The sequence below is a fragment of the Pygoscelis adeliae genome, unplaced genomic scaffold (assembly GCF_000699105.1).
Source record: "Pygoscelis adeliae isolate BGI_AS28 unplaced genomic scaffold, ASM69910v1 Scaffold108, whole genome shotgun sequence".
Taxonomy (NCBI): Eukaryota; Metazoa; Chordata; class Aves; order Sphenisciformes; family Spheniscidae; genus Pygoscelis; species Pygoscelis adeliae.
In genome coordinates, this window is record NW_008825498.1 from 8,348,928 (window position 1) to 8,375,824 (window position 26,897).

General features: G+C 40.5%; 1 protein-coding gene across 1 annotated transcript in view; it reads left to right on the forward strand.

The window, feature by feature from the left end:
* TMEM241 (transmembrane protein 241) overlaps nt 1-26,897 on the forward strand; it is a 62,991-nt gene that overhangs the window by 1,712 nt on the left and 34,382 nt on the right. Inside the window, exons 2-10 of the mRNA XM_009331492.1 lie at nt 2,041-2,124; nt 4,700-4,777; nt 9,167-9,248; nt 12,525-12,602; nt 14,012-14,037; nt 15,458-15,509; nt 16,655-16,703; nt 19,014-19,059; nt 20,054-20,089. Of these exons, the coding sequence (XP_009329767.1) occupies nt 2,041-2,124; nt 4,700-4,777; nt 9,167-9,248; nt 12,525-12,602; nt 14,012-14,037; nt 15,458-15,509; nt 16,655-16,703; nt 19,014-19,059; nt 20,054-20,089 (531 nt within the window). The remainder of the gene's footprint in view (nt 1-2,040; nt 2,125-4,699; nt 4,778-9,166; nt 9,249-12,524; nt 12,603-14,011; nt 14,038-15,457; nt 15,510-16,654; nt 16,704-19,013; nt 19,060-20,053; nt 20,090-26,897) is intronic.

Sequence of the window (26,897 nt, forward strand, 5' to 3'; positions counted from 1 at the left end):
GGCATTTCAGCCCAGAGGCCCACCGCCGCCCACCCCGCGTGCGCTCGCCGTGGAGGGTACAGCGGTCTTCTGCCGGTCTCGTTTTTTCTCGGTGTGTGGCGTCTTTACCTTTCCGCCACACGTACGTTTCAATGCTGGCACATTTAGGAGCGTGAAAGGGTCGTATTATTCAAATGAATGAAATGTTAGTTACAGAGCCAGAAACCGTGCTGCTTTGAAAGCATCGGTGGCGCGGAATGTATTTTATTGTTGGGTATCTAGCAACCACTGAATGCACAGTCGTTCACGAAAGAAGGATCTGTTAACTGGAACAGTAATACCAAGTATCCAAGGGAAAAATCAGAAATATTCCAAGCATCATAGTGAAACAAATATTAGCTTCCATGGACCCTTTGATAGTTAATTAACCTGCAAATTAAGGACATGAAGTGTCTTTTTCCGCCGTGCAACTTAATTGCCTGTCGGTATTGCTGAGAGGTCTAAGCAGGAGGAGAAGTAGGCTGAAGACAGGCACATTGTGAATAAAATTGTATAGTTTAAACATAGCTTGAAGTAGTTTGTTCACTCTGGGAGGAGGAGATAGAGTAACTACTCCTTGCTGTCCTATCTATTAGAGAGTGTGTCTGTGTTTCTGGTGCAGACTTCTGAAAGAAAAGATGTTTTTGAAGCAACCAGGGTATGGATTTCCAGAGGGAGAGTTAGAGAAAAGCAGCATTTTGGAGGTGAAAAGGAAATCTCTTCTCAGCACCGGCCGCTGGTTTCTGTTCAAAGGCACACTTGCCATGAAGGATGCCCAGAAGTAGACTGAAGTCCAGACGTGAAGCGAAGTTCGTAGGGAGAGATAATACGCTTGATTTGACAGACTGCTAGGAGCAGTGGTTAGTTAAACAGAAAGGGGCTAGAAGAGCTGCCAGATTGCATCATGCGTTGGAAAAGGTACTTGGCTTAACTATACTTGAGAGGAAGTTGGAAGGACTTTGACATAGGGCCTCCATTTTCAAACCTGAGTGTAGGTTTTAGTGTAATAAAGTTAAAAATAACCAGAATATAGACCTTTCAGTTGCTGCAGGTGGTATGTAAATGCAAATGGGGGTCCGGACATGTGCAGGTGTATCGTCCTGATTTAAAACTCGTGTAACATGATCCTTTGTGAATCAGCATGCCTTGTCTCTCTGTATTGATGCCAGCTTCTTAGCGACACCCTCCACACCTAAAAACTGGACCTTGCAAAGTGTTCAGCATAGTTTCCTGTCTGTTGAAAGCTTTCAACTTCTCCTTTTGCCATTGACAACTTCTGCTGGCTCCTGGGAGGAATGGCAGGTACCTTTCCTTCCCTCTGAGGAAGCTTCAGTCATTCTTCTCCTTTGTAGAAATAGTATTTATATACTTTGTTACGGGACATTGTTAGAGCCTGATATACGCATTGAAAGGCACATGTATTTCTGCCTTGTATTTGCATATACGCATATATAGTGGGAAAAGACACTAGCATCCATACACGCAGACCCTGACAAAGCATACTAAAGCAGTGACACAGAGGCTTTGCTTTTTTTCCCCCGTATATTACATCTCCAAAGGGCTTTACGGACTGCTTAATATTTTACACAAAATGGTGTGTGAACAGAATGTTAGGTCTGTAAGATGAATTAATCATCAGGAGACAATTATGTTAAGATTATTGGTCTTGATTCTGCTAAAGGTTGCCTCTGTGGTATGATATGATTTTAATTGACAAGTGCTTATGTCTTTTTGCTCCTGTTAGTCCTTTTCCCATTCAGTGTGATGCATGGAGTGTGCTCAGAAAGTGAAAGAGCAATTCAGAAGGTAGCCTTCCCTTCATCGTTCAGTGTGTCCGCTCCATACCTCATGTGCTTCACTGTCTGCTACCTTCCACAGTGCCTGGGGCGGCGTCCAGCAGTTCTGGCATGGGAAGAAAAATTGCTGAAAACCTTTTTTGTCCTTTTATTTTTCTTTATTTTGGTAGAAACTTTTTGTGTTTTGTTGCTCTTGTGATTCTTTGTTAATGCTATAACGCTGTAGGTGTTTGATGTCCATTAATTTGGTATTTGTTTTCCAGTATGTCCTGTCTGTCCTGAAATTTACCTACCCTACCCTTTTTCAAGGGTAAGTACCGTTTTAAGAATACAGTTGTTTGAAAAATGACTTTAATCAGTAAATGTCTTGCTGTTCCATGCTGAAGCTGACTTTAGTACCTCTTGTTATTGCTGGCTTTTGCTGTCTAGAGAACATACTTCATGAAGCCTTAGTAAAACATTAATGAATGTGTCTTGGTTAATTTTTAAACATCATGATGGTGATGTAATTAAGATATATAGACTCCATAATTTCTCTTTTTTCTGGAAGTCTTACGCTTCAGCATAGAAAAGTAGCAATTGCAGTACAGCCTGTCTTCTTTGGAAATGGCACTCATGGATAATGTGCAGTTGTGGTGTATTCTTTTGGTATGCTAATGAAAACCAACCTTAAACCCATGTTTAGGCATACACAAATACCATGTTGCTTATTTTCATGCTTAGCCTTTGCTGTAACTCTGCATCACAAGACACTGTCATATCTTAATGATTGTAATGAGAAATTTAATGTTTTGTCAAATATCCATATATACCATCAGTGCTGTTAATGATTTGTGAGACATTTAGTGAAAATCTGGCTTCTTAGAGTCAAGACTTCCCTCATTTGTTCTTTTGAGATAACGCTAAAGTCTGCAGACACTCACTGCTGCTTAGCATGGCTTATATTTTTGCCTGACGTGCAGCCCCAGGACTGTGATCAACTCTAGGAATAATTGCCTTGGGAATCTCCATTTTTGTTGAGTGTACTCAGCTCTATTAAATAAGCAGCGAATGCTTTCTTCAGTTCTGACACACACAGAGACTGTCTCTTGAACAAGGCTTTTATCGTATGGGGAAAGGGTTTTGGGTAATGTATACAAGTGTGGTAAATCAACAGTAAAAAAGCATATTTCAAGGGTGAGCAACTGCATTATGGTACCTGGGTTACCACAGTTATTTCCTGTTTCTATTATTTGGAAATGCATCTCAGCATCTTAATATTTTTCCATAAGTTCTGTCTTTTAAAGGTGACCTTTTCTTGAAAATTATTAAGTGGCTCAGATGCGCTTTTACGTAGACCTGTGACAGATGAGCAAAGGAGGAAAAGAGTGTTATTCTCAGTTTATGCTGTTATTGTTCGTTGTCATTGGTTTTGTTCCCCATATAATCTAAGACTCTATTGCATAGTGCTAAGTATCTGGAACTGTTACTAACTTCAACTTCTGTCCTTTAAACCTGAGACAAGAGGAAATTCTTCGCAATAAAATCGATGGGAATTAATCACTGGCTTGGAATAGAGCACAGTCAAGCCTGCAGCAAACATCAGGGATACCTGGCTTTTAAGCTCTCGTATGCTCCTCATCTAAAAAAGGTGAAGTGAGCTGTTATAGTAGCGCTGAATATTCATCATACCCATGTGGACAATGAGCTCACTCTTCTCTGACGCTGTCCAACTGTACGTAATACTGTGTAGAGTAAATATTTGTTTATTTGCTTATGTGTGAGAGAGATTTTAAATAATTGCTTAAAGGCATTGCAATGAATGGGAATAATAAATAAAACCACTTCTATACCTGTTACAGATGTTAATGTGATTTAACACTGTAGTACAGTATCTCTGTCTGAACTGTGCTAGACGTTCAAGGATTTTTTCACCCAAGAAACATGAAACACGTCTCTGATAAACACTAGTTTAAGGAATAAGGAAGCTAATAACTTATTTTAAAGTTTAAAAAAAAATCAGTGTGCATCACTACTCATTTTAAGTTATCTGCAAGCATTTCTAAGGCCTCATATACTATTTCCATAATAGACTAAGGAACGCCTTTATGGTAGGATAAGTCATTAAATAGATAAATCAATGCAGAATGTATGTAATTGTTACATACCTTTTCAATGAGGAAACCACAGTACTGTGTTTTATATGCAAGGTTATCTGGCTGTAAAGGCTCTAGAGGCTCTGAATCAGAGGCTCATGCAGCATAATGGTGTTATTGTTGATGACCCTTCACTTGATGCTTGCTATACAAGATGCAGGGCTGGGGAGAGGAAGCAGTCTGAGTTCAAGGGAGTTTGTAATCAAAGCCCAGCATGAATAACCGTGGGAAGTCATAGAGCTAATGTTTGAAACAACTAGGACTACATACGTCATCCTTGGGGCTTATTACTTCAGCTGAAGCAAGTCTTTGGATCCTGAAATCATGTTTATTTGTTCTAACAGTAAGAGTTCATGTATGAAAAGATACTCATCTCTTGTCACAAACCTTGCCTCACTTGCGCCTTCAGATCATTATGGCTGTAACATCACTGTTATTGTAAACCGTGTGTGGGAACAGATGATAAAATGGGGATTCAGTAACATGACTAAGGTAATTGTGGTAAATGGTAATTTACAAAACATTTGAAACAGGAGGTGGAAGAACCAGAGTATTAGAAAATTTGGAGGAAATGAAGGCCCACAAAAAATGAAAGATGCAACGGGGAATAGTGGCATCCCTGGTAACCCGGAGAAATGGTAGATAACTAGTCATGGGTGTGCTGTGAGAAATTCTGTGGTTTCTAAGGTCATGCTCCACGTGGTTAAAAAGGACAAACAGTTCAGAGGTGCTGTTTTGTTTCTATTTCAGGTGGCAGACATTAGTGGGTGGACTTCTGCTTCATGTCTCCTGGAAACTGGGCTGGGTGGAGATAAACTTGTGTTCAAGGTACTGTGGGGTTTTCAGTACCTGCTAAATACTCATTTTCTGTAGCTGGGTTACGACATAGTTAAGTTGGTTGTGGAAGTTACTAACTTGCTAAAATATAAGTCGGGGGGTGTGTGTGTTTGTATGTGTTCTGCTTCACAGGTATAGTAGAGATCTTGTGTTTTAGTCTAATGAATGTTCAGTGACACACAAGTGGATTCAATTTAACCTTGGTAAAACAATCAAAAAAGCATAGTCATTAGTGAAAACTATAAGGATAACTTATCCAACCATCTGTCCACATCTCTTCCCTGGATTATTTTGGAGTATTATAAGAGAAACCTTGGTAACTTTAGTTAAGAGCATTGGCACACGCTTCCCCAAAACCTCAGTGCAGTGAAGTCCACAAACGTGATCTGCCTTTTTCTGTAAGAAGTCTGTCTTCCCATAAATGGGAATCATTCACCCTTGCCTAACTCTAGCATTTATAACTGCACAGCAAGAGCAGCCATTGCAGTAGAGGATTGATATAATAATCAAACTCCAAATTAAAAGGTGCTTTGTAGACAAAGATCATCTGCTTGAACTGAGTGTGACGGCAACTCAGAAGAGTCGTCCAGCATACTGTACTCTGCTCAGGTGGATCCATTCTGCGGTATGGAACGTGGCGTATCTTTTCTTATTTTGCAAAATCTTCTAATTTATAAGATATATGCCCACAGCGATTGTGGAATCTCCATCTCCAGAGATATTCAAAACTTTACTGGACAATGACCTGAGTAATGTGACTTGATTCTGAAGCTGGGGGAGATTGGACTAGATGACTGCCAAAGTTCCCTTCTAATGTAACTTTTTTCAGCAGTTCTGTACTAGCACATCACAACTGATCGGGACTCAAACAGTTGGCTTGCAAAACTCAATCTCCTCATTTGGAATGAAATCCTGCATGTATGTCAGAAGAACCAGGCTAAGTTCTGTTTTCCTGTCCACGCAGGTGGTGACTACATCACCACTGAAACTTAAGTCAAGTTGTAAATGGAAACAGAATTTAACTTCCTATCTTTTATCTGCAGCGTAGATAAAATGAAGGTATTGGTGTAAAAGCTGTCAATGATATTGGTAGAGGCAGGAGTCGGGTCCAAACCTTGCTTTAGTGGCAGTTACTGATATATATATTATTATCAAATGTATATTGTTTATGCAGATTTTGTCTTCACAGAACAGTCTAAAGGACAAAGGAATACAGCCATCAGTAATGTCCTTTTTAGTTCAACTTTTCGTCACTAGATGATTACTTTTGCTTTAAATCATGAAATTAAAGAAGTTGAATCTTTTTTTCCAGCTTGGAAAAGGTATTTTCATTTTTTTCAAAACTAGGAAGACATTAAAGAAAATACTGGACAAGAACTGTTTTGTGCTGTTTAAGAGGATGTTTTTATCCAAGAAAAGTTTTGGTGAAAAATTAGTTCGTGTTTTGGCGATGGAGACTTCAGGCCACTAGATGTCAGCACACTATAGGAAAAGTGATTAAAACACATCTTGAGAAACCTCTTCATTAGTTTAGCTAATACAGAATGCCTGTTCTAGAACAGGCTGAATGAAGTGAACAGAATTAATTGACATGTTTTGGCTATAATTCAGCCAACTACTTAAGCAAGAGTTTAAATCTGTCTTTCTTCAGAAGAATTAGGCACATGCTTTAATGCTTTGCTGGACTGGACTTGTAGTATGTATCTCCTGTATTTAAAAAAAAAAATAAAATCAACCCCCCCACCCCCAAAACCAACCAAAAAACTCCCCAACAAACAAACATAATGTCTCAAAGTTTCTGTCTACCACTCCCTCTCAAGCTCTTTCGCCCTCCAAAGGTGATTTTTCTTAGTACTACCACTGGGATAAGGACATTCTCTACCCCCCCACCCCTGCCCCCCCTTACAGAATATTGGTCTCTGAATCTGTGTGTGTGTGTGTGTAGGATAGTTAAGAATACCATATGCAGTCCTCAGTCTTGTCATGCTTCAAATAATAAACTGCCACCCATTTGTTTGTTTATTTCCACAAAGTCCTAGTACTTCTGTCACGTGGACTGATCTCATATGCTTTCTGAGCCAGTTCAGCTTATCCCAAAGTGTCTCAGCAGAATTTTATTACATAGAGATCATCACCCTTTGTCTAAAGTCTGGAATACTAGCTTCACAATAAAGACCAAATAAAAACATATTACTTAGAGTAATTTCTTTTAGGTTTTGTGGGTATCCTGCTTTTCATCTGCTTCCCCCCCAGTACTCGCAGCTGTAAGGGACTCAGTCACCATCATCATTGCTTCTAAATGGTGAATGGTGACTGTCTGCAAAACTTGTACCCGAAACAAGGCCTCTGTGGAGCACAGAGGAATATGTGTAGCATCTGCATAATGCTTCTAGCACTGCAATCTGCTGCCCAGCTTCTGCCTAACCCTTGTAGGCCCATAAGTCCTGTGAGTTCTGGTTGGCATTTCTTGTAGTGCTGAATTTTCCCCACAGCTAAGCAGCAGCTCAGAGCCTTGCTTAAACCAAAGCTCTGAAGTGTGGTTTAGGGGAAGCTACCCATTGACTTCAGTGGGCTTTGGATCTAGCCCTACAACCACAAGCTCATCAGTTCTTTTATGTCACTGAGATTTCCTGTTTTGCATGTACATCACTGTATTGCCAACATAAGAAGCTACTAATTGGTTTACATACAAGACAGATTGTTGGTGCTGACACGTTACATCAAACATCCATGCGTTCTTTTTCAGTCCTGAAATTCCCACTTGGCAGCATAAAATTCTACCCTTACATCATGGAAAAAGCATCTGAAGTCCTTTTCCGTTGCACTTTGCAGTATTGCACTGGAGATGAAGATATATTTGGGGTTCCTAGAACTTAGTGGTGGGGAAAAAATTATGTTCTAAATGAAAATTCAGCTTACATTGTGTGTTCCTTTCATCTTCCCAGCCCACCTTTTCTTTTCTCCCCTCCCCCTTTCTTCCATTTGTTGCAGTTCCAATAGGGTGGGGATATTTTTGTTGGTGTCTGATGTGAACTCGTTGGTAATGAGGTATGACAGTTTTAGATCCTGGTCTTGGTGAAATTCCAGTTGAAGTCAATAACCTTAAAAGGAACAGTGTTTTTATAAAAAATGGTGGTGACTACCCCAACAAACAGAGCAAATATTTATCCCAGTGAAAGAATATAAAGATTACTCTGTTTTTGTTACCCTGGGTTTTTGATCAAGTATCCTAGAAAATTATGTATTAAAAAAAGAGAGGAAACACGGTGTTTAGTTTTTTTTTTCCTTGTCTGTGTTTACATGAATCTTTGGGCATGTTTTACCTTCATTCAGACTGTTCTGATTCCATCGTTTAGTAGTCTATTTTTCTTGTGTTCCATGAAGTGTGGTAGTGTAGCGGTACTTATAATTACGTTTTAACTCTTGCATGCTAGTTGGAAGTGTAAATCCAAGTGAAGGAACTACATGCAGTTCGGTTTCGTTTTGAGAACCAGCATTATTCACTAACATTTTCTCGACTTTAGTTCAAAGCTTGGGAGGAGTGAATGGGGGTAGCGGTGTCTTCAGTCCTGGGAAGCCCTTGGATCAGGCCTTTAGATCACTGCTCCTCCTTTCCTCCCTTGCTCAAAATCTTACATTATTCTCTCTGAAATTTACCACCTACCTGATCCCTTTTCCCCTTAAGTACCAAGATAAAAAAAGAAGTGCAAATTCTGAAGCCCCTTCTCAGAACTGAAATCTGACCCTACTGCAATAACCGTGGCTAAAAAAAATACCAGATCAATCTGTGATGACTTCATTTCTCCATTAGTTGTCAAACTGCCTCTAGGAGTTTGGCTTAGTCAAAGGAGTATCATTAGGAAATCTCAAGAGACAGGCTCCCACAGAGACAATCTGATCTTTAGGAAGAATCTCGTTGTAAATCTGGCTGAGAAATGAATGCGTGGGTGGGCAAGTGTATTTGTACATAGTGAAAATGTGTGCTGTCTGTGCAAGTACGCCATTTTATGCCTTCATTTGTCAGTTTTTCTTCCTTTTACAGCACATCAAGGAAATTAGTTGAAATTTCTCTCCCTTAAAACCAATAGGAGTAATTGCTGTGAAACAAACAATTTTGCAGGCAAGGGAGCAAAAAGAGTAAAAGAAAGAAAATGTATCTGCAGATAGTTCCTGTCTGGGACTAGATGAAGTGATTAATTTCTGTCTCAGACTTCTTTACTACATGGGAGGAATACTGAACAGTCACACAATGAATTTAATATGCACACCTTTGAAATATATGTACATATAAACATATTATTATATTCCTTGCAAGCAACACTTGCTGACTGTATGTAAACAGAATGTGGTGAAGTAATGGGATTTTAATTGTTTTCACAGGTCTGAAATCCTGTCATGGCTTCCTGCTTCAGTACTGTTTGTTGGCATTATTTATGCTGGCTCTAGGGCACTGTCTAGATTGGTAAGAAACGCACAAGTAGAAGTCAGTTCTTTATTACCTCTACTGTATGAGTAAAGAACATTCCCTTCACACAAGGTGTTTAATGCTGTTCCTGGGTTGGGGGGAAAGAAGGGAGGAGGGGCTTAAATAATACATACAGTGCTAATGGTGCTAGAGCAGCAGTCCAATCCGACGAAGTGTGGAGCGGTATCAAAAAGCACTTCCGCGACAGTCCAAAGCACTCAGCATCTCTCCAGAGTACTCGATGTTTTGCAGAACAGATCCTCAGTGGTCTGAATTGTGCGAGTAGGGAAGAAGCTGAAGAAGTTACTAGCTGTAACGTTGCCAAAGGGGGAATGGGGCTGTGGGATCTGTGGGAAGTCCTTCCAGGAAAAGGATGAAGACTATTTCATTGAGAGGCTTTTGATGCTTCACAGGATTTGAAAACATAAATTGGAAGTTGGAAAGAGGTTATGGGAAGGGTTAGATTAATCAGTTTTATGATCCATTTGATTCACAGTAACCTACCGAATGTTTAGAGGATATCAAATCTGCTTTCATTAAAGTTGAACGCTTTTTACTTAAATGATATAGTCTTTCTTAAAAAAAAAAGCAGTGACATTAATTTTTACAAAACAGCAATGTTTTACTGCTGTTACGCAGTCTGCAAGGCCAGATTCTGCACTAGTTCCCTTCTGCATTCTGTCAATGCGTCTTAATCTAATTCCAGAGCCAGCTCGCTCCTGCCAGCTCCTAAACCCCAAGAAGGATCAAAAGGGAATTTTTGACAAGATTCTGCTTGTAGTGATCCCCTGAACATCCCAGTGGAGAGGTAGGGCAGAAAAAGACAGCAGGTCTCTGTCCTCACAAACAAGGCTGGGGGCCTCATCTTGGACCCAGGTGACCTTTGGAAAGCACAGGCGTGTGCTCAGAAGCCCCATGCCTCTAGATTAGCTCTGTCTCGGGGTGATTGCGTTTACTTCCTCTCGGTTCCTTATCAAAGCAAGTTCCACTGGGCTTCCCTAGTGTAAACTGAGCAAAGATCCCGAAGGAGAGCCCTGTCTGGAAACAGCAATAAAGCCTTGGCAGCAGCATCTTTTCTCTCTGCTCACCTGGGAGGTGGAGGAGGTATGAATCACATCCTCTCTGCTATTTCTTCTTACTTCCTAGTCATCCTGTAAGTTACCTTGTTTCCCTCCTGTCCCTGCTCTGGTCATTCAAGAGTGAGATGCACTGGAGTGGCAGAGGGGCTCTGAATGGTTTTGGTTTGTATCCCAAACCTTTGTTAAGGAGCATCTCCCATTTCTGAGTGGCTTTTTGTTGTACATGAATGGGGATTTAGCGGCCTAATTCCGTGGCCATTTTAGGAGGAAAGACAAAAGGCCAAGTAGTCTTAGGCCATAGTTACTATGTAGTGCCTTGCACTGGGGCTAAATTCGATCCTACGTAGAAGCTTTACTTACAATAACTTTGCGTACAACAATTTTATGACACAGTGAGAAGGAAAATGCACTCTCCCAAACTCGTACCTGAATGGGCTCACCTCAGCAGTGTATTTGAATTAAGTGGGTTTATTCCTAAAGCAGAAATTACGTGCACTTTTTTGATCAAAGCCAGGGAGACCCACTTTCAAACACTCCTGTATACTGGCAGGGCTACAAGCTTAACCTCTGTTTGTGCCTCTCCCTAGAGGTGCTGGCAGTCTCCCCTGCCCAGGAGTTCAGGGCTGGAACTGGAGGAGGGCTGCTTAGCTCTGGACTCTGGTGCATTAACAAAAGTATGCAGAACTGCGAGGGGAGGTTTGTGCAGAGTCTATTCACCCTGCCTGCCCAACCAGTAAACCTTTCTTTTCGTAAGCATTAAGCCCACTCACAAATTTAAGAAATACTCACATCAAAGACAATAGACATATGGAGAAGGTTAAGTGGGCTAGGCAAACTGGAGCCATTGTTGGCTCCAAAACACATTTGGAAGAGCCAAAAGCAGGGGGGAGGAAAGAAAAACCCAATAAATTGGCTTCACAAAAGGAAGAATGTAAATTCTGCTGTCAACTTTCCTTGTGTATGGTTATTTCTTGTATTTCCTATTACTGTGTCAGGCTCGGGATGCTTATGTTAGATACTTCTGGTTTTGTGTTCTCAGTTGTCCAGCAACAGGGTTGAGAATTGGTTTTCAGAATCGGTGAAGCTGGGGCAGACAACTTCATGCCAGTTGTGTTTGTGTGATTTTCATTCCTTGATAATTTAGAGGTGTTAAAAGTTATCTTGGTGTAACTGTTGTGTTTATGGATCCACCCAAGTTGTCATTATGACTTAAAATGTTTAATTAGCGATGCTTATCCAGCTTTATGGGAATGAAAAGAAAAATCCAGAAAATACAGATTTCTGAATACAAAGTCAAATTTAAGAGTTATTTGCTGCTTCTATCACCTGATACTTAAAAGACATGGACATCACTGAGAAATTAACTCATTCTCTACTCCTGTGATTTAAATACTATACACAAGTGGGGAAATACTGCTTCCTAAAACTGCCTTAGTCTTTAGATTATCTTAATCGGAGCAGAGAATTGGTTCTGTTTCAACTGTCTGAGAGACCATGGATCTGATTTGGATGAAGTATTATGAACCACTAATTCTGGTTGGGTTTGCCTGGGGCAATGAGTGTTTGATTCATTATTGTTATCATTGGGGTTTGTTTCTTAATGATTTCATGTTGGGATGGTGTCCAGATACATCAGTGGGCATAATTTCAACATCACTTGTGTATGAACTATTACATTTCTACCCTAATTTCGGGCAGCTCTTCCTAGCAGTAACTGAAAGCAATCACCTAAAATCATCTTGCCCGTAATTCTGTTCCTAGGAGTCACACTGTATTCTTAGTACCAGTAGACAGAGATGGGAGTATTCTTAGTACCAGTAGACAGAGATGGGAAAACTAATGAGAACTGTTTGCTGTGGAGGCTGCAGATATTTGAACAGAGAGGCAAAACTAGAGGCAGAAACCTGGAGCAAACCTCACTGAGGTAGCTGTGTACAAACAAACCGCCCGAGCACTCGAAAGTGGGAGAAGCAGCAAGCAGGGTCTGCATTTAAAGATGCCTGTGCCATGTAATAGTGATTGGAATGGGTCTAAGTCCCTTTTAGGAGATGTGGCATGGGTTTACAGCTTAAAAACCAAACCAAACCCCAAAATCACAAACCTGTGGGACAGCTGTCCCTAAGAGGAGTGCCCCTTCCTATGTGTGTGACTGTTTTGGGTTGATTTGGGTGTTTTTGTTCTTTCCCAATGACAGCCAATTCCAGTGTTCCTCACTGTGCACAACGCAGCAGAAGTTATAACCTGTGGGTTCCAGAAGTTCGTGCAGAAAGAGGTAATTGATCTATTAAGTGATATATTCAAGGTACCTCCTGTGATATAATTGCCTTGTAACAAGACACCTAATTTCTTTTAATACGGGCATTAGTGCCATGTGCTTCTCTAGTCTCGCTGTGATAGCTTGTCATTAATGAGACCCAGAGAGAGCTTTGCTGTTGACAAGTATCTCTACTGGTGTTTTCTTTTCCCCTTTAGTTGATGAAACACTGCAAATACGTATCAACAGTTTGATCTGCATTTTTAAGACTGGCTTGGTCCTGCTTGTTTTTTCCTTTTGAAAATTAATATTGCCTCTCTCTCATGCCCCACATAAGAATCTCATTGTCTGAGCTGGGAGGGAGGAGGACTGGGTCCTTAGATGTAACCAGTATAATATATCTAGTATTTGATCTATTGTATGATTATAGATAGATCACATCTCCACATGAAATGCAGGAAAAGAAGTGTATTTTTGGATTTGTTTTGAATGCTTGAGAACCTGTCCCGAGACCTATTAAAGTCAGGAGAGTAATTCCTGCTCCCTTTAGTAAGAGCTGGGTTTGTTTCTCACAAATTGCATTGGGGAGCCTTCTTTTTAGGCTATGAAATGCTTTTCTAGTTGACTAGAGAGCTGCTGTTTGAGGTAACGCTGGGAAATCATTCATCACAAAGTCATTTCTACAGTGGCCCCTGGCTTGCTGTGGAAGGTATCTTCCATTCATTACCTCTGTTGTGTATACAGAAGACAAATAAATGGCCCGTGTTTGCTACTCCTAACAAACTGAAGAGGTCACTAAGGTTGCGCCGAAGGGACATAGCAGTGTGTACCATGGCATGTCCCTGTGGCATTGTCCTCTGATTAGTGTCCCTGTCAAAGTGTTTCATATTTTCCTTCTAGCTCACATGTTTATGTCTCCTCTCTTGGAAAACAAAAGCACTATGGACAAGGATAATGCAAAGACAGGTCTTGCTGGGAAGGTTCTGGAGAACAGTTTTGGACCGAAGGATTAGGAAACTCTCAGGAGTTTAGACAAAGACTGATTTGGCTGGGATAGTACCTAATTAATTGAGAATACTCAATATTTGAGTACATACAATACATAGTTTTGGTATAGTTCAAGTTAAATCTGAGGACCAGGTATAAAGTTCGTGTCTGGTTTTAGGTTTACCTGCTGGTAAGTAATCTGAAAATATAAATCAAGTTGGAGTAGGCTAATCTGCAGTCCTGGTTCTTTTTTTCAAATTAAATTTGCTAAGCAGTGCTCAAACATAATGGGCTGTTGAGTGTTGCTCACTGGATTTTTAATGTGTTTGGTGCAGTAAGATCGGCTGTCATCACTTTCCTGTTTTTGGAAGGAGAAAGCACTATTTCACCATTTTTATTTTTAAATTTTAATTTTTGTAATCATACTTTCTTTTTTACAGCAGACCTCTCATCTGAAAGTCTGTAGGTAAGCTTTTAAAACTGCTCAGATTCAGATTCAGACTTGTTTTGGCTCCAGCTTCTGTATTTGCTTCAGATAATGGCACACCAAAACAATGAAGAATGTAAGGCACATTCCCGTGGGCGGTGAGCCTCAATTGCAACATAGGAGTAATTAGATATTTTTAAAATGTATTTTCTTTTTTCTTTTTTTGACAATTGCTTAAATAGATACATTTTTTCCTCCTTACAAAAATAAAAAAGCCAGAAGGCCAGTCTTCCTGAATAACAAAGCAGTGCTTGTAAGTATGTTTTTGGACAGGAGATAGAAATCAGGTTTGAAGTTCCAGTGGGTAATCTTAAACAGTAAGAGAAAGATAATTAATGTGATAGAAAATAGTTAAAAATGCCTTTCCTAAGAAAGAAAAGGTGAGTGATAACCAGTTCTGCTAGAATCACTCATATTAAGCTACACAACCTACTAAGCCTCGTTGGCCCTAGTTTAGGCTTCAAAAAGGAGATAGAAAGGGACAAACAGAAGTCAGCCAGTCATGTATTAAAAGTTTCACTCTTTTCCCCCCCATCCCCTTGAAGAACACATACTTGCTGTCCTCCACATTCTGTAGTCTTTGGGCTGTACTTAGAGTAGATAACGTTGGGTTATTATTTAGTGTACTTGGAGGCACCATCTTCTGTTGTTTCCATTACCTGACTTACTGCGGCCTTGTTTTCACCACTGGATTATTGTCAAGGATACCAGTTTTTTTATCATCTTTATTCTGTCTTTTCCTATACCCCTAGAGAGCAGGAAAATAAGCTGCAAAAGCAAATGTTTGTTATTATTAATAGTGACAGTCCACAGAAATTCCACATCAGTGTATTCAGTGTAGCCGGTAGAAACACTGGCTCAGCCACAGGTTAAGAATTTATTTAGTCCAAGTCAGTGGACTAGGGGAGGACTTGTGCTGTCCTTAAGCCATTTCTAGCGTAATACCACTCACTCCCACTTTGCTCTGTGTTCTGGAGTTACACCATAACTTTTAATGGAGTCACCTCTGCTGGAATTGTTGTAAAAGGCAATTCACTTCAATGAAATAACTTTTTGGTAGCTATTCACAGCCAGAAATTGGTTGATTTTGGCTTTCTGAAGCAGCCTAGGGAAGCCAGATGGCAAGTGAAGAAAATTATTCGCTACCAAAAAACTTGTTTTCATCACTGCGAAGATGTTTTGTGCTGCATCTCTTCTCATACAACTTTGCTGTGTATGAGCTATGGAGAATGCATGATGTAAGACTTAATTTTGGTGGCAGAAATTACTTTTTAAATATGGAATAAAAATTAAATGAAATGTCAGTGTAAAATTGAATGGAATTGCCTATACTTTGCTGAGAGGACATACCCAGGTTACGAGCTTTTGGTCTTGTTTGTTTTTTTCCTCTTTTCTACAGTGTGCTGTTCCTCCTGGTAGCAGCAGTGTGCCTTCCTTTCTGTGACACACAGGTGAGCTCTGCTTTGTAAAGCAGCTCTAGTTAGACCTTGATGTTTGACATCTTGTTAGCATATGAGGGTTGCAGCTTTTACTTGTAAGCTAGGGTGGGATTCCTGTGAAGGAATTGTAAATGTTGCCTATTGCTGTGTTGTAGTCTTGCTGATTTTAATGTGTTTGCATCATGGTAAAGCCTCTGAGCAGCGCAGACATGCAGCTCTGTGGTGAAGCTGGGGAAACCATAGTTTAACTTCATATAGGGCTTAGAGCAAATCACTCAGGTTTGAATTAATTGCATGTACTTTCAGGAGGTTCCTAAATTAGCTTTGTAATCACTCTACACGCTTTCTGTAGCTACTGGAGAAAGAAAGTGCCTCCAGAGAGTAGCTCAGTCCAGCAAAGATCTATTCCTTGGAGGCGCTTTTCTCTTTTGGAGACTTAGGAAGGCTGCTTCCTTATTTTAGATACTTTAGTTAATGTCTGAAGCCAGGTAGGATGAATCTAGGAACTTGTCTGGATGGACCTGATCGAATGTAACCATCAGAAGTGTTGCACCTGTGCTAGCTCCCATCATAGTCCATGGTGCAGAGCAGGAAATTCTGGCGTATAATTCATCTCCCCTGAAAGCAGACATCTAAAATGTGCCAGGTGAATTCCTCTCAAAAATGTTTATTTTTCCCCGTTGATCGTGAAGAGAGCCTACCTTGCTCAGAAGCAGATGTCTGTTTAAAGCACTCTTTTGAATACTCTGTGGTTAGTGAGAGGCTTGGGGAGAGAGACTGCTTAGCTGCTGCAGGGGCTGAGAGGGGAAAGGAGACAAGACAAAAACCTTAGTGATGTTCCTCTGATCCTCTTGCCCCTCCCTGACTGCCAATACAAGACTAAACAGACTGGGGCCCATATTCTCAGATGGTTTAAAATGATGTACATATCTGAAAGAAATAGAGCTATCCTTGCCAAGACTCCCGAGAGCCTGCGTAACTGGCATATGCCAGGTCTCTAAGCGGGACAGGAAAAGCTTTAGTCTTCCTAGTCTTCTCTTTCCTCGTAGCATAGCTCCCACTCTCTGTACTTGCTTTATGAAGCTCACTGCAGGGAACTAGCGATATGTATGTTTACGTGAACGTGCATTTATTTATGCAGATGTTCTTTATTGCAGTTTGATCCAAACGGTTATTTATGGGCTCTAATTCACTTGATCTGTGTTGGTAAGTCATTTTCTTTTGGAAAAAGAATTAAGAAAAGTAAATGTGTTGGAGAAGCAAATCAGCTTTATTATGAAGTTACTGATATTTAAGGCTCTTGATGTAAGAAACACTTGGAAAGAACGAAGAAGCTCAGTAAAGATAAGAAAATGCATTCCTTTTACACCTTTTACGTTGAAAACAACAACAGAATAAACTAGATATTGCAGTCAGTTAACAGTGGATGAGAAAACGTACGTACGATTTTAATCAGCACTAAGCTTTTCTGGGAGTTTTTGATGGTTGCCTACTAAGAGACACTTCTTCCTGAGGGGAGAAGAAACATGAAAAAACCCAAGCAGTAACTTGTAGTTGGAGCTTTATTGCACACACTGATTTTATTTAAAAACTGACAAAAATATTCTAAAATATCATGGAATATGCTCCCAGAGGAAGGGTGTTGAAATGTTGGGGGGTTTTATGCAATCATACACATTTTAAAAAAAATTTAACAATGAGTTGCATAACCTGTCAGGTTTTCTTTTGTCTTTTTCAGACTAAACATTGATTCTGATAAACAATTCTTCCCTGAAAAGCTAGAAACAGTCAGACCCAGAAAATCTGAAGAAAACAAGAGTAGTAATTTTTAACTAGGAGATTTGTATCTTTTGGAGCTTTAGGCTGGATAATAAGGGTCTTGTATTTGGTTCTTAGCTGTCCTATAGACTTAGCGAGTGACTCATTATAGAATCATAGAATCATAGAATCATTAAGAGACCAACAAACCCACAAAGTCATCGAGTCCAACTGTCAACCCAACACCACCATGCCTAATAAACCATGTCCCTAAGCGCCTCATCTACCCGTCTTTTAAATACTTCCAGGGATGGTGACTCAAAGTATTCGAGGTGCGGCCTCACCAGTGCCGAATACAGGGGCACCATCACTTCCCTACTCCTGCTGGCCACACTATTTCTGATACAGGCCAGGATGCCATTGGCCTGTTAATACGTTCATTAACGTATGAATTAACTTAATTCATACGTTAAGTCTTGTCTGCACATTAGGGATGATTCCTTCTTTATTTTGTCTATTCATACTGTAAAATTTTCAGGGCAGAGGTTATGTGTTTATATGTATTTGTGTCTAGGGAGGTCTAGAGATCCCACTGGAAAATGTTGTTAACATACAAATAAGAAATAATATAATTTTTTTTTCCTTTAGGAAATGTTATATGGTAAACATTTGCTCATTTAGATAAAACAAAAAGCTAAGGATTTTCACTTCAAATACTTGTTTGCTGTAACGAGTGATGTTACTGCTTTCTCAAAGCCGAGAGTTCTCATTTGTAAAGCACTGCTAGGCCACAGAGGTGGAAAGCTGCTTAGAGAGTCTTCAGGAGACCTCTTCTTTGTGCTTGAAATGTGTAGGAAGTGCCAACGTGATGTTTATGCTCAAGATATAGCTTCTTTCCATTTCTCTTGGTTTTGAGAGAAAGTTGTTGATATGACTGTTGGGGGTTTTTTGTGTAATTAGATTTCCTATCAACTAACATGGAATAAAGATGCTACAAGAAAGGGCAGACAGATGAACTAATTTATCACACAGTTAATCAAGACAGAGCATTAGAGAAAGGATATGTGTTCTACCCTTCAGCTTGGTTAATGGAGGCAGAATTGAGGACACCTATTACATAGTGTTCTACTGGATTTGCTTTTCTGGTTTTCTTTGTGAATAAAAAAAACCAGCCCACAAAGCCTTGAAGAACGGGTCTGAAAAAATAGAGCTTGAAGCTGTATTGTTCCTTCCTTGAGCGCTTAAAGCTTTTTCCAGAATAGAAATGGGAGCTAACCAAGAGGTAGGTAGGTCAAGAATGTAAAGAAGCTGGAGACCCTAGAGCTGAGAGAACTCTAAACAGGAAAGATGGCTCAGAGCCAACAGCTGTAGGGGTCTGCATAGATGAACACATCATAGAAGTTACCCCAAAAATGGGGTGGGCTGAAGAACGCATTCTATGACACTTTTCTGTATGTATTTACACACACATGTACACACACACACTCCTTTGTAGTAACCATGAGGTAGGCGTTGTCTCTTCTTCAGAAGGACTAGCGGAAACACATAGCATGACCGTACTCTGAGCTGATAACGCTTTGAAAACCATTAATTTGAAGTGATAGGTTCATTTTATTCATGGTTTAGGCATCCTTTGTGCCGTGTTGCTAAACTGTAATTCAGAGGGGTTCCATGTCTGCCGGTACCACGGCCAAAGAAGCTGTTGTTTGTCAGACTGATTGCATGTTATAGCAATTACACATGTCATTTCAATTACAGGGGCTTACAAAGTCTTTCACAAGTTATGGAAACCTAGCTCTTTAAGGTAATGTGTTTTCATATTCTTTTAAAAAGAAAGAGATTGCTATCAAAGAGGGTTAGACTGTGTAGCAGTCAGGCAAACTGTAGGGATCTCTGCGTTATCAGTGTGAGCTGGGCCACTCTTGGTTAATCATTAATGACTTCTCTTGCAAGAGGAGTCTTAGTTATTGTTGTTAACAATAGCATGTGGTTATTGATAGTTATACTGCTAACTTGAACACTGAATTAGTTTTGAACAGTGTATTATCAAAGGATGATGACTCAGTCCTGGAAAAAGAACCCCTAATATTGACACAGGCATTAAGAGGAAGTGTTAGTTTGTGTTAGCCTTGAAAGCTGCACGGTTTGAATCTGTCAGCATCTCCCTTTGTGACACAGTCTCGAAAGCGTTTAGCAGCTGGTGACTTGCCACAGGACTGGAATGGCTGAGTACCTTAAAAACCTTGAAACCTTGCACTAATCCCATGTGCATGTTAGAACATCAGCCAGACAATAGTTGTTTTGAAAGCAGGTGGCATTACATGTTCAATGTAATACAGTGTCTGTGATCTGCAGCTGTCTGTGTGGAGGGGGATGGATATGTTGCCACTGCATATTATGTATATGTACATAATACATGTGTGTGTAGGATACGGATAAGCTCATTTATTTCAAAACCATTTTCCGTCTCTGTTTAAAGAGTCTAAATTTTAGTCAGTCTCACTTTATCTTCACTTTAAGTGAGACTCCCACTGACATAGTAACAACAGAATTAATGTGCAAATGATGTGTAAATTAATATGCTGATTATGTATTGACAATATTATAATAATGATAGATTATGGTTATAATGTATATAATTATAATGTTAGCATTACCTAATTATAACATTGTGTCATATATAATATTAATATTATGTAACATTATAGTGTTATAATACTACTTAATATACTGATCTCTTATACCAAATGAACTGCATTACTAAAAGAACACCTTTTTTTCTTTCCCTCCTCTCCCAGTGATCTGGACCAACAGTACATCAACTATGTATTCAGGTAAAATGAATAAGCCTTTGATACACCACAGCTGGTTTTATGTGGTATATGTTTTCATTTTCAACCATGGCTTGTTTAGGAAACTCATAGCTACCACTACTTAAATGTATTTATTTAACAGGACATTCACTGAAAGAACAGTGCTAAGCTGAACGACTTAGCAGCTGAATTTTTTTGGCTCTGGTTATAGGTGGACATGCCAATATACACCTGGGGAGGTAACGAGGTGTTAATTATGAATTTTTTAATCACCATGTGCACAACTGATCTATCATTTCCAGAAATAATATTTACAGAGTAACTCCCTGGCAATACCCCACTTCAGAAAATAAAACTTGTACAAAATTGCCAGAAGGGGATGTAGTGATTACAAAAGCATGATGTGCAAAGAACATGAGCAGTAACTGATTGTTCAGAGTGCCGTTAGTGGGATTGAGTAATTCAGACTTTCTTGTTTTTCTGATTTGGAGATATAAAAGTGGCTTGTTATTTTGTAGTTAGTGAAAGAGCCTGAGTCACTGACCAGACTCCCCTGCATTTTTTTGTTTAAAAAAAAAAAAAAGGTCAGTCCTTTCCTCAAAGAGCCATATAAGCCAGAACATTCGGTGTGCGTGGCTCTCATTAGATTTTTGTGAGGCTTGATTTGAGTAAGGCATATAGAGACTTCACTAGATTCTCCTCCATCCATAATCACATCTTGTATATGTTGACCTCTTTTCTTGGAACGGTAGCTAAAGTTGTATGGGAACACTATGGAGTACGGACACTAAGTTCTAAGAAAGGATGGTCAAAAGGAATGAAAGAGAGAGCAGGAGTTAGGAATAAGCATAACAAAAGTGAAGTTGTGCTTGTCCATTTGATTAGGTGGATGTGTGCTCTTCTCTGACTACATTAAAGATCCTTGATAGGAACACATCAGGGACACCAGTGGAGGACAGTTACTTCACTTCAATTCCCATTTATCTTGTGAGCATCAACAACATGATAATACTGTGTGTCTCTTTCTATCTTAGTTCAATCAAATCTATTTCCATAGATAAGTAATGCAGGCCTTTGATTTTGTGTTTGTGTGATTCCAGTGTCTATTCACCAGGGTCCCATGTGTGGACAATATCTGAATATCAGTTTGTTTGAAGTAGGCTCTTGTTTAAGTCAGTTGTTGTTTTCCATCTACTATGAAGTGCAAAGCAAATCAGTTTTACTCAAAGAAGGTAGTTGTGTTTATTGAAAGTGTTTTGAAGAATTAGTCATGGAACTTGTAAATATGCTTCTGTGTGCAGAAATAACTCATCAAGTCTTGAATGAGCTGTAGCTATTTGTCTGTGTTGAAGGGAGAATCATGAAACAAGCAGTAAAATAAATTGATTTTTCATTTGGCACCTGCCTGACTATGGCTCTCAGTTGTCATTTTAGTTGAAAACTGCATCTGGGCCAGAACCTTTAAATTCAGATTTTGGCTGAAGGTCTTAATTTTGCACCTTTGATTGAAAAGTCAGGGCTGGGTTCCTGCTGTGTTAGTTGATGGTATCCTTTGAAGTCTGTGAAGTTGTCTCCACCAGAGAGCAGGAGTTCCACATTACATGGAAAGTATGATTATTGATTTAGAGGCTTTTGAAAGGGAGAAACTTCTCGCTAAGGAACTGTGGGGTGCAGTGGTATGTATTTTAAAAATGTTATTTTTAAAAACAAAAAAAAACAACAATGGAATTGTGCAAATTGGAAGATGGCTTTTTTTAGCATCTGCTTAAAAGTAAAAATGGGTTATCAAGGCTTGCAAATATTTTCACCATTAAGGGGCTTAAAGGTCAGTGTAGCTTGCAAGATGATTCTGCAGAGCAATTGCTGGAAAACAAGTGGCTTAGAGGAGGTAGAAGACTGGATGCTTATTTGTTTGGCTTGGGTCTGGATATCTATATGTCTATGTATCTATATATGTATGTATATATATATTTCTGTGTGTTAGAGAAGCTTGCAATCCATAGCATTTGGACCTCATCTTGTCTAGGGAAAACAAACAGTACCATGGGCAATGGGATAAGTAACACCTGATTTCTTTTAGAGTTTTGTTTTGTTATAATAACAGATGCTGTTAGAAGGGGTGTGAAATTTGGCAGAAGCTCCCTCCTTGTTTGTGACCTCCATGGCGTGCCACTGCCGAGAAGGTCCTCCAGCATCTGACGGGGCTGGAATCTTTCTGCTACAGAAGGCACTGGCAGGGTTTGTCTCTTTGTGAGACCTCTGCACATGTAGTTATCTTGGAGATGACTGCCACTTCCCAAATTTGGATGAAGCTGGTCAGCGTGTTTGAGAGCTATGTAGAGCTATGTATGTGTGTGTACACACAGCTTTATTGCACAAGCTTAATTTCTGTAGAAAACAGTCAAAAGTATTTTTAAATCACACTGAGTAGAGGGCATTTTACTGTGAACGCTCTCTGAATGAGCGCTAACTCCTCACGGGCAGTCCTGGGTCAGAATTACTGTAAACGTGTGCTTATCTCTGTCAGAGGGTGCCCAGCACTAAATTTTGTGATTTAGCAGGCGTTAAGGTATATGCTACTTCCTCTGCTGAGGGCTTCTCGAGGACTGTTTTGGCCATGACAGGATCCCAGTTCCACCTCCAGAGCAGGACAGTCTAGTATGTACTGGTGGTCTTGTCTGTACAAGCATCATTCTGTGATTTATGAAGGAACTTGCTAGTGTGGTATCAGTGCAACTTTTTCCTCTTAGCACTATTATCAATAGGCCTTTATAGCTCCTTATTTCTAATGTAGATCAGGCAGCTGACATGCGGCTGTGCGGGGAAAAGAAAGCAGCTGTGTGGGCACAGCTAGATAGTATTTAGAATCGTAGAATCTTTAGGTTGGAAAAGACCCTTAAGATTGAGTCCAACCATAAACCTAACCCTGCCAAGTCCACCACTCAACCATGTCCCTAAGCACCACATCTATACATCTTTTAAATACCTTCAGGGATGGTGACTTAACCACTTCCCTGGACAGCTTGTTGCTGTGCTTGATAACCCTTTTGGTGAAGAAATTTTTCCTAATATATAGGAAAATATATAGGTTTGTTATGATAGAGGCAGTTCAAAGCATTTCTGTTCGGTACGAAAGCACAGTTGTACTCTGAGTGTAGAGACTGCCTGGACAGAGCAGATTAAGAGTTCTGCTCCAAGCTACTGGATGTTAGAATGTACCAATATGTTAGATTAAAAAAATACTTATTTAGATTAAAAAGAAACGTTAACTGTATTGGCTCTGTTGGACACTTCCAGAGGTGCAACTGAAATTAAAAAAGTCTCCTAATATATGCTGTCCCCTACATGCCATGCACTGTTTCTTGTTTTAAAATGTGGAACAGTTTGGGAGGGGAGAACGTCTTAAGCAAACGTACATGAACGGGAACTTTCCAGAACCAAACAGATCTGAGGAAATATTTGCTGATGTTGAAAATGTGGCGTTCTTCTCACTTCATCACTTACAGCATGATTATTCAATGGCTTTTAAAAAAGGAGCCAGACCAGGAACAAGTGTAGGAGGGAAAGCAGAGCTGTGCTATGCAGGGAAGGGAGGGGTGATGTTGCTTTTCAGTGCCCAACCCCATCCTGTTCTTCCATCTCCCTTGTGTTTTAAGCATGTGGGGCAGGGAGGGGGAGGAAGAGAAGAGGGGAAATGTACTTCCAAGAACCTCCCTCTAATTCTACAGTCTTGTTCCCACCACTGTTTTTTTACTGCAGTATTGTATTTCCCTGCACTCTGACTTCTGCGTTAATGTTCTACTTCCTAGTCGTTTTTCCATCTTGCATTTTCTTTTATTCCTTTCCAGTCCCCCACTTTTTATCAAGGAGGGAGCCAGATTTCTGCCCCCCCAGTTAGCTGGCAAGGGGTAGCGTGAGGGGGGCGGGTAGTAATGTCAACCTGGCGTGTTGAAGGATACATAATGTGTCTTAGAAGTGGGTCACGGCTCATTTTGGGCTTTCTCCTATGCTGAGGCAAGTAGAGATACGTTACTTCTTGCGGAGAACCTGGAAGAAAATTTCAGTACATCCTAATATCTGTCACCGGCTGATAATTGTTCACAAAGGCATGCCAGACAGCCTAGCAGTCACTGGTGAGGAGAGAACAAAGACTTATAGCAGTAGAGTTTCAAACGGTGAATAAATGGCACTGACAAAGTGCCAGTAGAGCCTGGTAAAGGCTCTACTCTATGCAGCTAAACTACATCTGGCTTCTGGAAGAGCTGCTAATCTGTCACTTTTGTGAATTAGAAAAGCTGCAGTAGATTTTCTGCAATAGGGAAGGGCAGCTTTGCATGCATAAATTGCTGTTCTTGCTGACAAAACCTCTTTTTAGCCAGAAAGAAAATCACGGGTGACCCAGCCCTCAGTATTGAATACAGGGGAAAAAGAGAGGAGCAGAGAAATCCAGCACAGGGATTTTGTTTTTGCTGCAGCCTGATGTCCAGGCTGTCCTGCTGGAAACCTCTGAATCCCTAATCTGGTTTTACAACATCATGGTGTCTTTTCTACTGATGTTCTCTTCAGAGCAGAGTTACAGTACAGCTTTAATGCCATCTAACCCATTTGCCTTAACCTGCTCCACACTTCACAAAGAAGGTTTTGTTTTTCTCCTATGTTTTCTTTGGATTGAGGCCTGGGATGTCTGGTAGGGTTATCAATTCGTCTTGGTTGCAGAAGGAAGTTTCTCTCTGAGCATTTCCCAATCTCACTGGTTTTTTGTTTAAAAATTAATAATGCAAAAAGCAAAAGTGGAGAAACATGGCTTAGTCATAATTCTCATCACTGTTGATACAGTTTCACTTGCCCTGCCAGTCTCCTGTTTTCTCTGTTATTCAGTCAAAAGCAATAGGCCTTTGCTTCCTTTTCTCTCCTTACCAGGAAACTGAGGAATTGGGCCTGTTTATTGTGAATTCCTCTTGGTGTCCCATGCGGGGAGAGCGCGCGTGTGTGGGGAGGAGGGGCAGGGGGGAATTACCTACCGTAAGTGATCTGCTTTGCCTTGTTTAATATCTTTGTGACAACCACATGTATAAATGTTGACAAAGTGAACATACTGTACCAGCTGATGCCTTTCAAAGACATTGTATAAAACGTTAAGCCTAAAATACCCGCCTGCCTGTCACTCATGAACTGTTTCCTCCTTCAGCCCATTGTCTTCCACAGCTGATTTCAGTGACAAACTTCCCCCTGAGGCTTCCTTGGCCAGGGGATTTCCGTGCTCTTTGCAGTTCCTTTTGCTACCGGTGTCTCTGCGGATGACGCTGGGATTCACCAAAGCATGCCGAGGGCAGGCCACCAAGTGCGGTAGCCTGGTCACGTAGAGAACTGGGACCAGCTGAGAGCGAGCAGGCTTGGAAACGGTGGCTGTGTTAGCACTGGAAAAGGGAGTTGGCCCGGTGTAAGGAGGACGCTGATGATACTGTACTGCTGCAGGTACTGGAGGTAGCTCATTTACAGCGAATTCAGTTTTCTAGTCATAACCTTGTGTGTTGGGAACCACTTCCAGCACTTTCTCTGCCTTAACCTTTCACTGTGCAGGCTTCCGTTCCTCCGCTGGCTGCGTTGGCACTTTACTGCCATTACCGGCCCTAGTGAACTGTAAGAATCACTGGTAATTAGCCAGGGAAAATGGCCTACCTTTAGCATTCATTACATTAATGAATGTCTTTTTACCTTTGTGAGTGCAGTGCTTGCTGCTTATCAAGAAGCAACCTGTCCAGATACTCTTTTCTCCTCTTGTCCTTTGTGTTTGTCACAGATGTATGTTGTCGGTAATTAGAGGAAGCTGTAGCTCTGCTTTGGAGACATGCATGCTTCTCCCATCTTACAGTGCCCCAGAATATGTTTCTGTAGCCTTCTAACCTTGGAAACAACATGGAATGAAAAAATTTGGAAAAAAAATCAGAAATTTACTGGAAGAATCAGTAGCACTGAAAAAGGCTCTGTACAGCCTATACCGCAAACTCAGAGGATGAAGTCTTTGTAGGACCTCAGAAATCTTAAGTGATACTCCAGGTAAAGAACTGGTCACAGCTGATTTTCTTGTTCACTTGTATCTTTCTGAAAAGCGTGCATCATTTGGGCTGGTACTTGGTTTTATTTTCATGCAGTTTTGTTAAACTTGTTTAATTGCAGCATTTGTCCTTTCTCTAACTGACATTTTGGGTATGAATGTGCAGTGCATGCACAATCACATGCATAAGACTCTACATTTGACTGTTATATGCAATATATGCACATCCCTATAAAGCGGACATCGGTACGCACACAGCTGAAATTAATCCTCGGACGGAGAGACACTCATGTGTAGACACAAGTACAGTTCTCTATAGATTCTGTCTCAGTGGTGTCACCAGCTGGCGGAACAGCAGGTCTGTTGAAAAGGACTTGGGGGTAACAGTGAACGCTGAGATCTATATGAGGCAGTAGTGCATGCTCACGGCAAATTAAGGCAAACCATGTATTGGGCTGCATTAGAAGGAGCATGGCTGTCAGATCGAGAGAAGTTAGTATGAGCATTGCTGAGGCTGCAGCTGGAACACTCAGTTTTGGGCCTCCCAGTTCAAGAAAGATACTGAGAAGTTGAAGATCTAGCAGAGAGCTACTGACATTGTTAGGGACTTAGAGCACATGGCCTCCTGCAAGGAGAGTTTGAAGGAGCTAGTCTTGTTGAGACTGGCAAAGAGGAGACCAAGGTGCAACCTAACAACTGCCTACACCTTCTTGAAAGGGAGTTGCAAAGATGACAGAGCCAAACTCTTCTAAGGAGTGGCAGATGGTATAACAT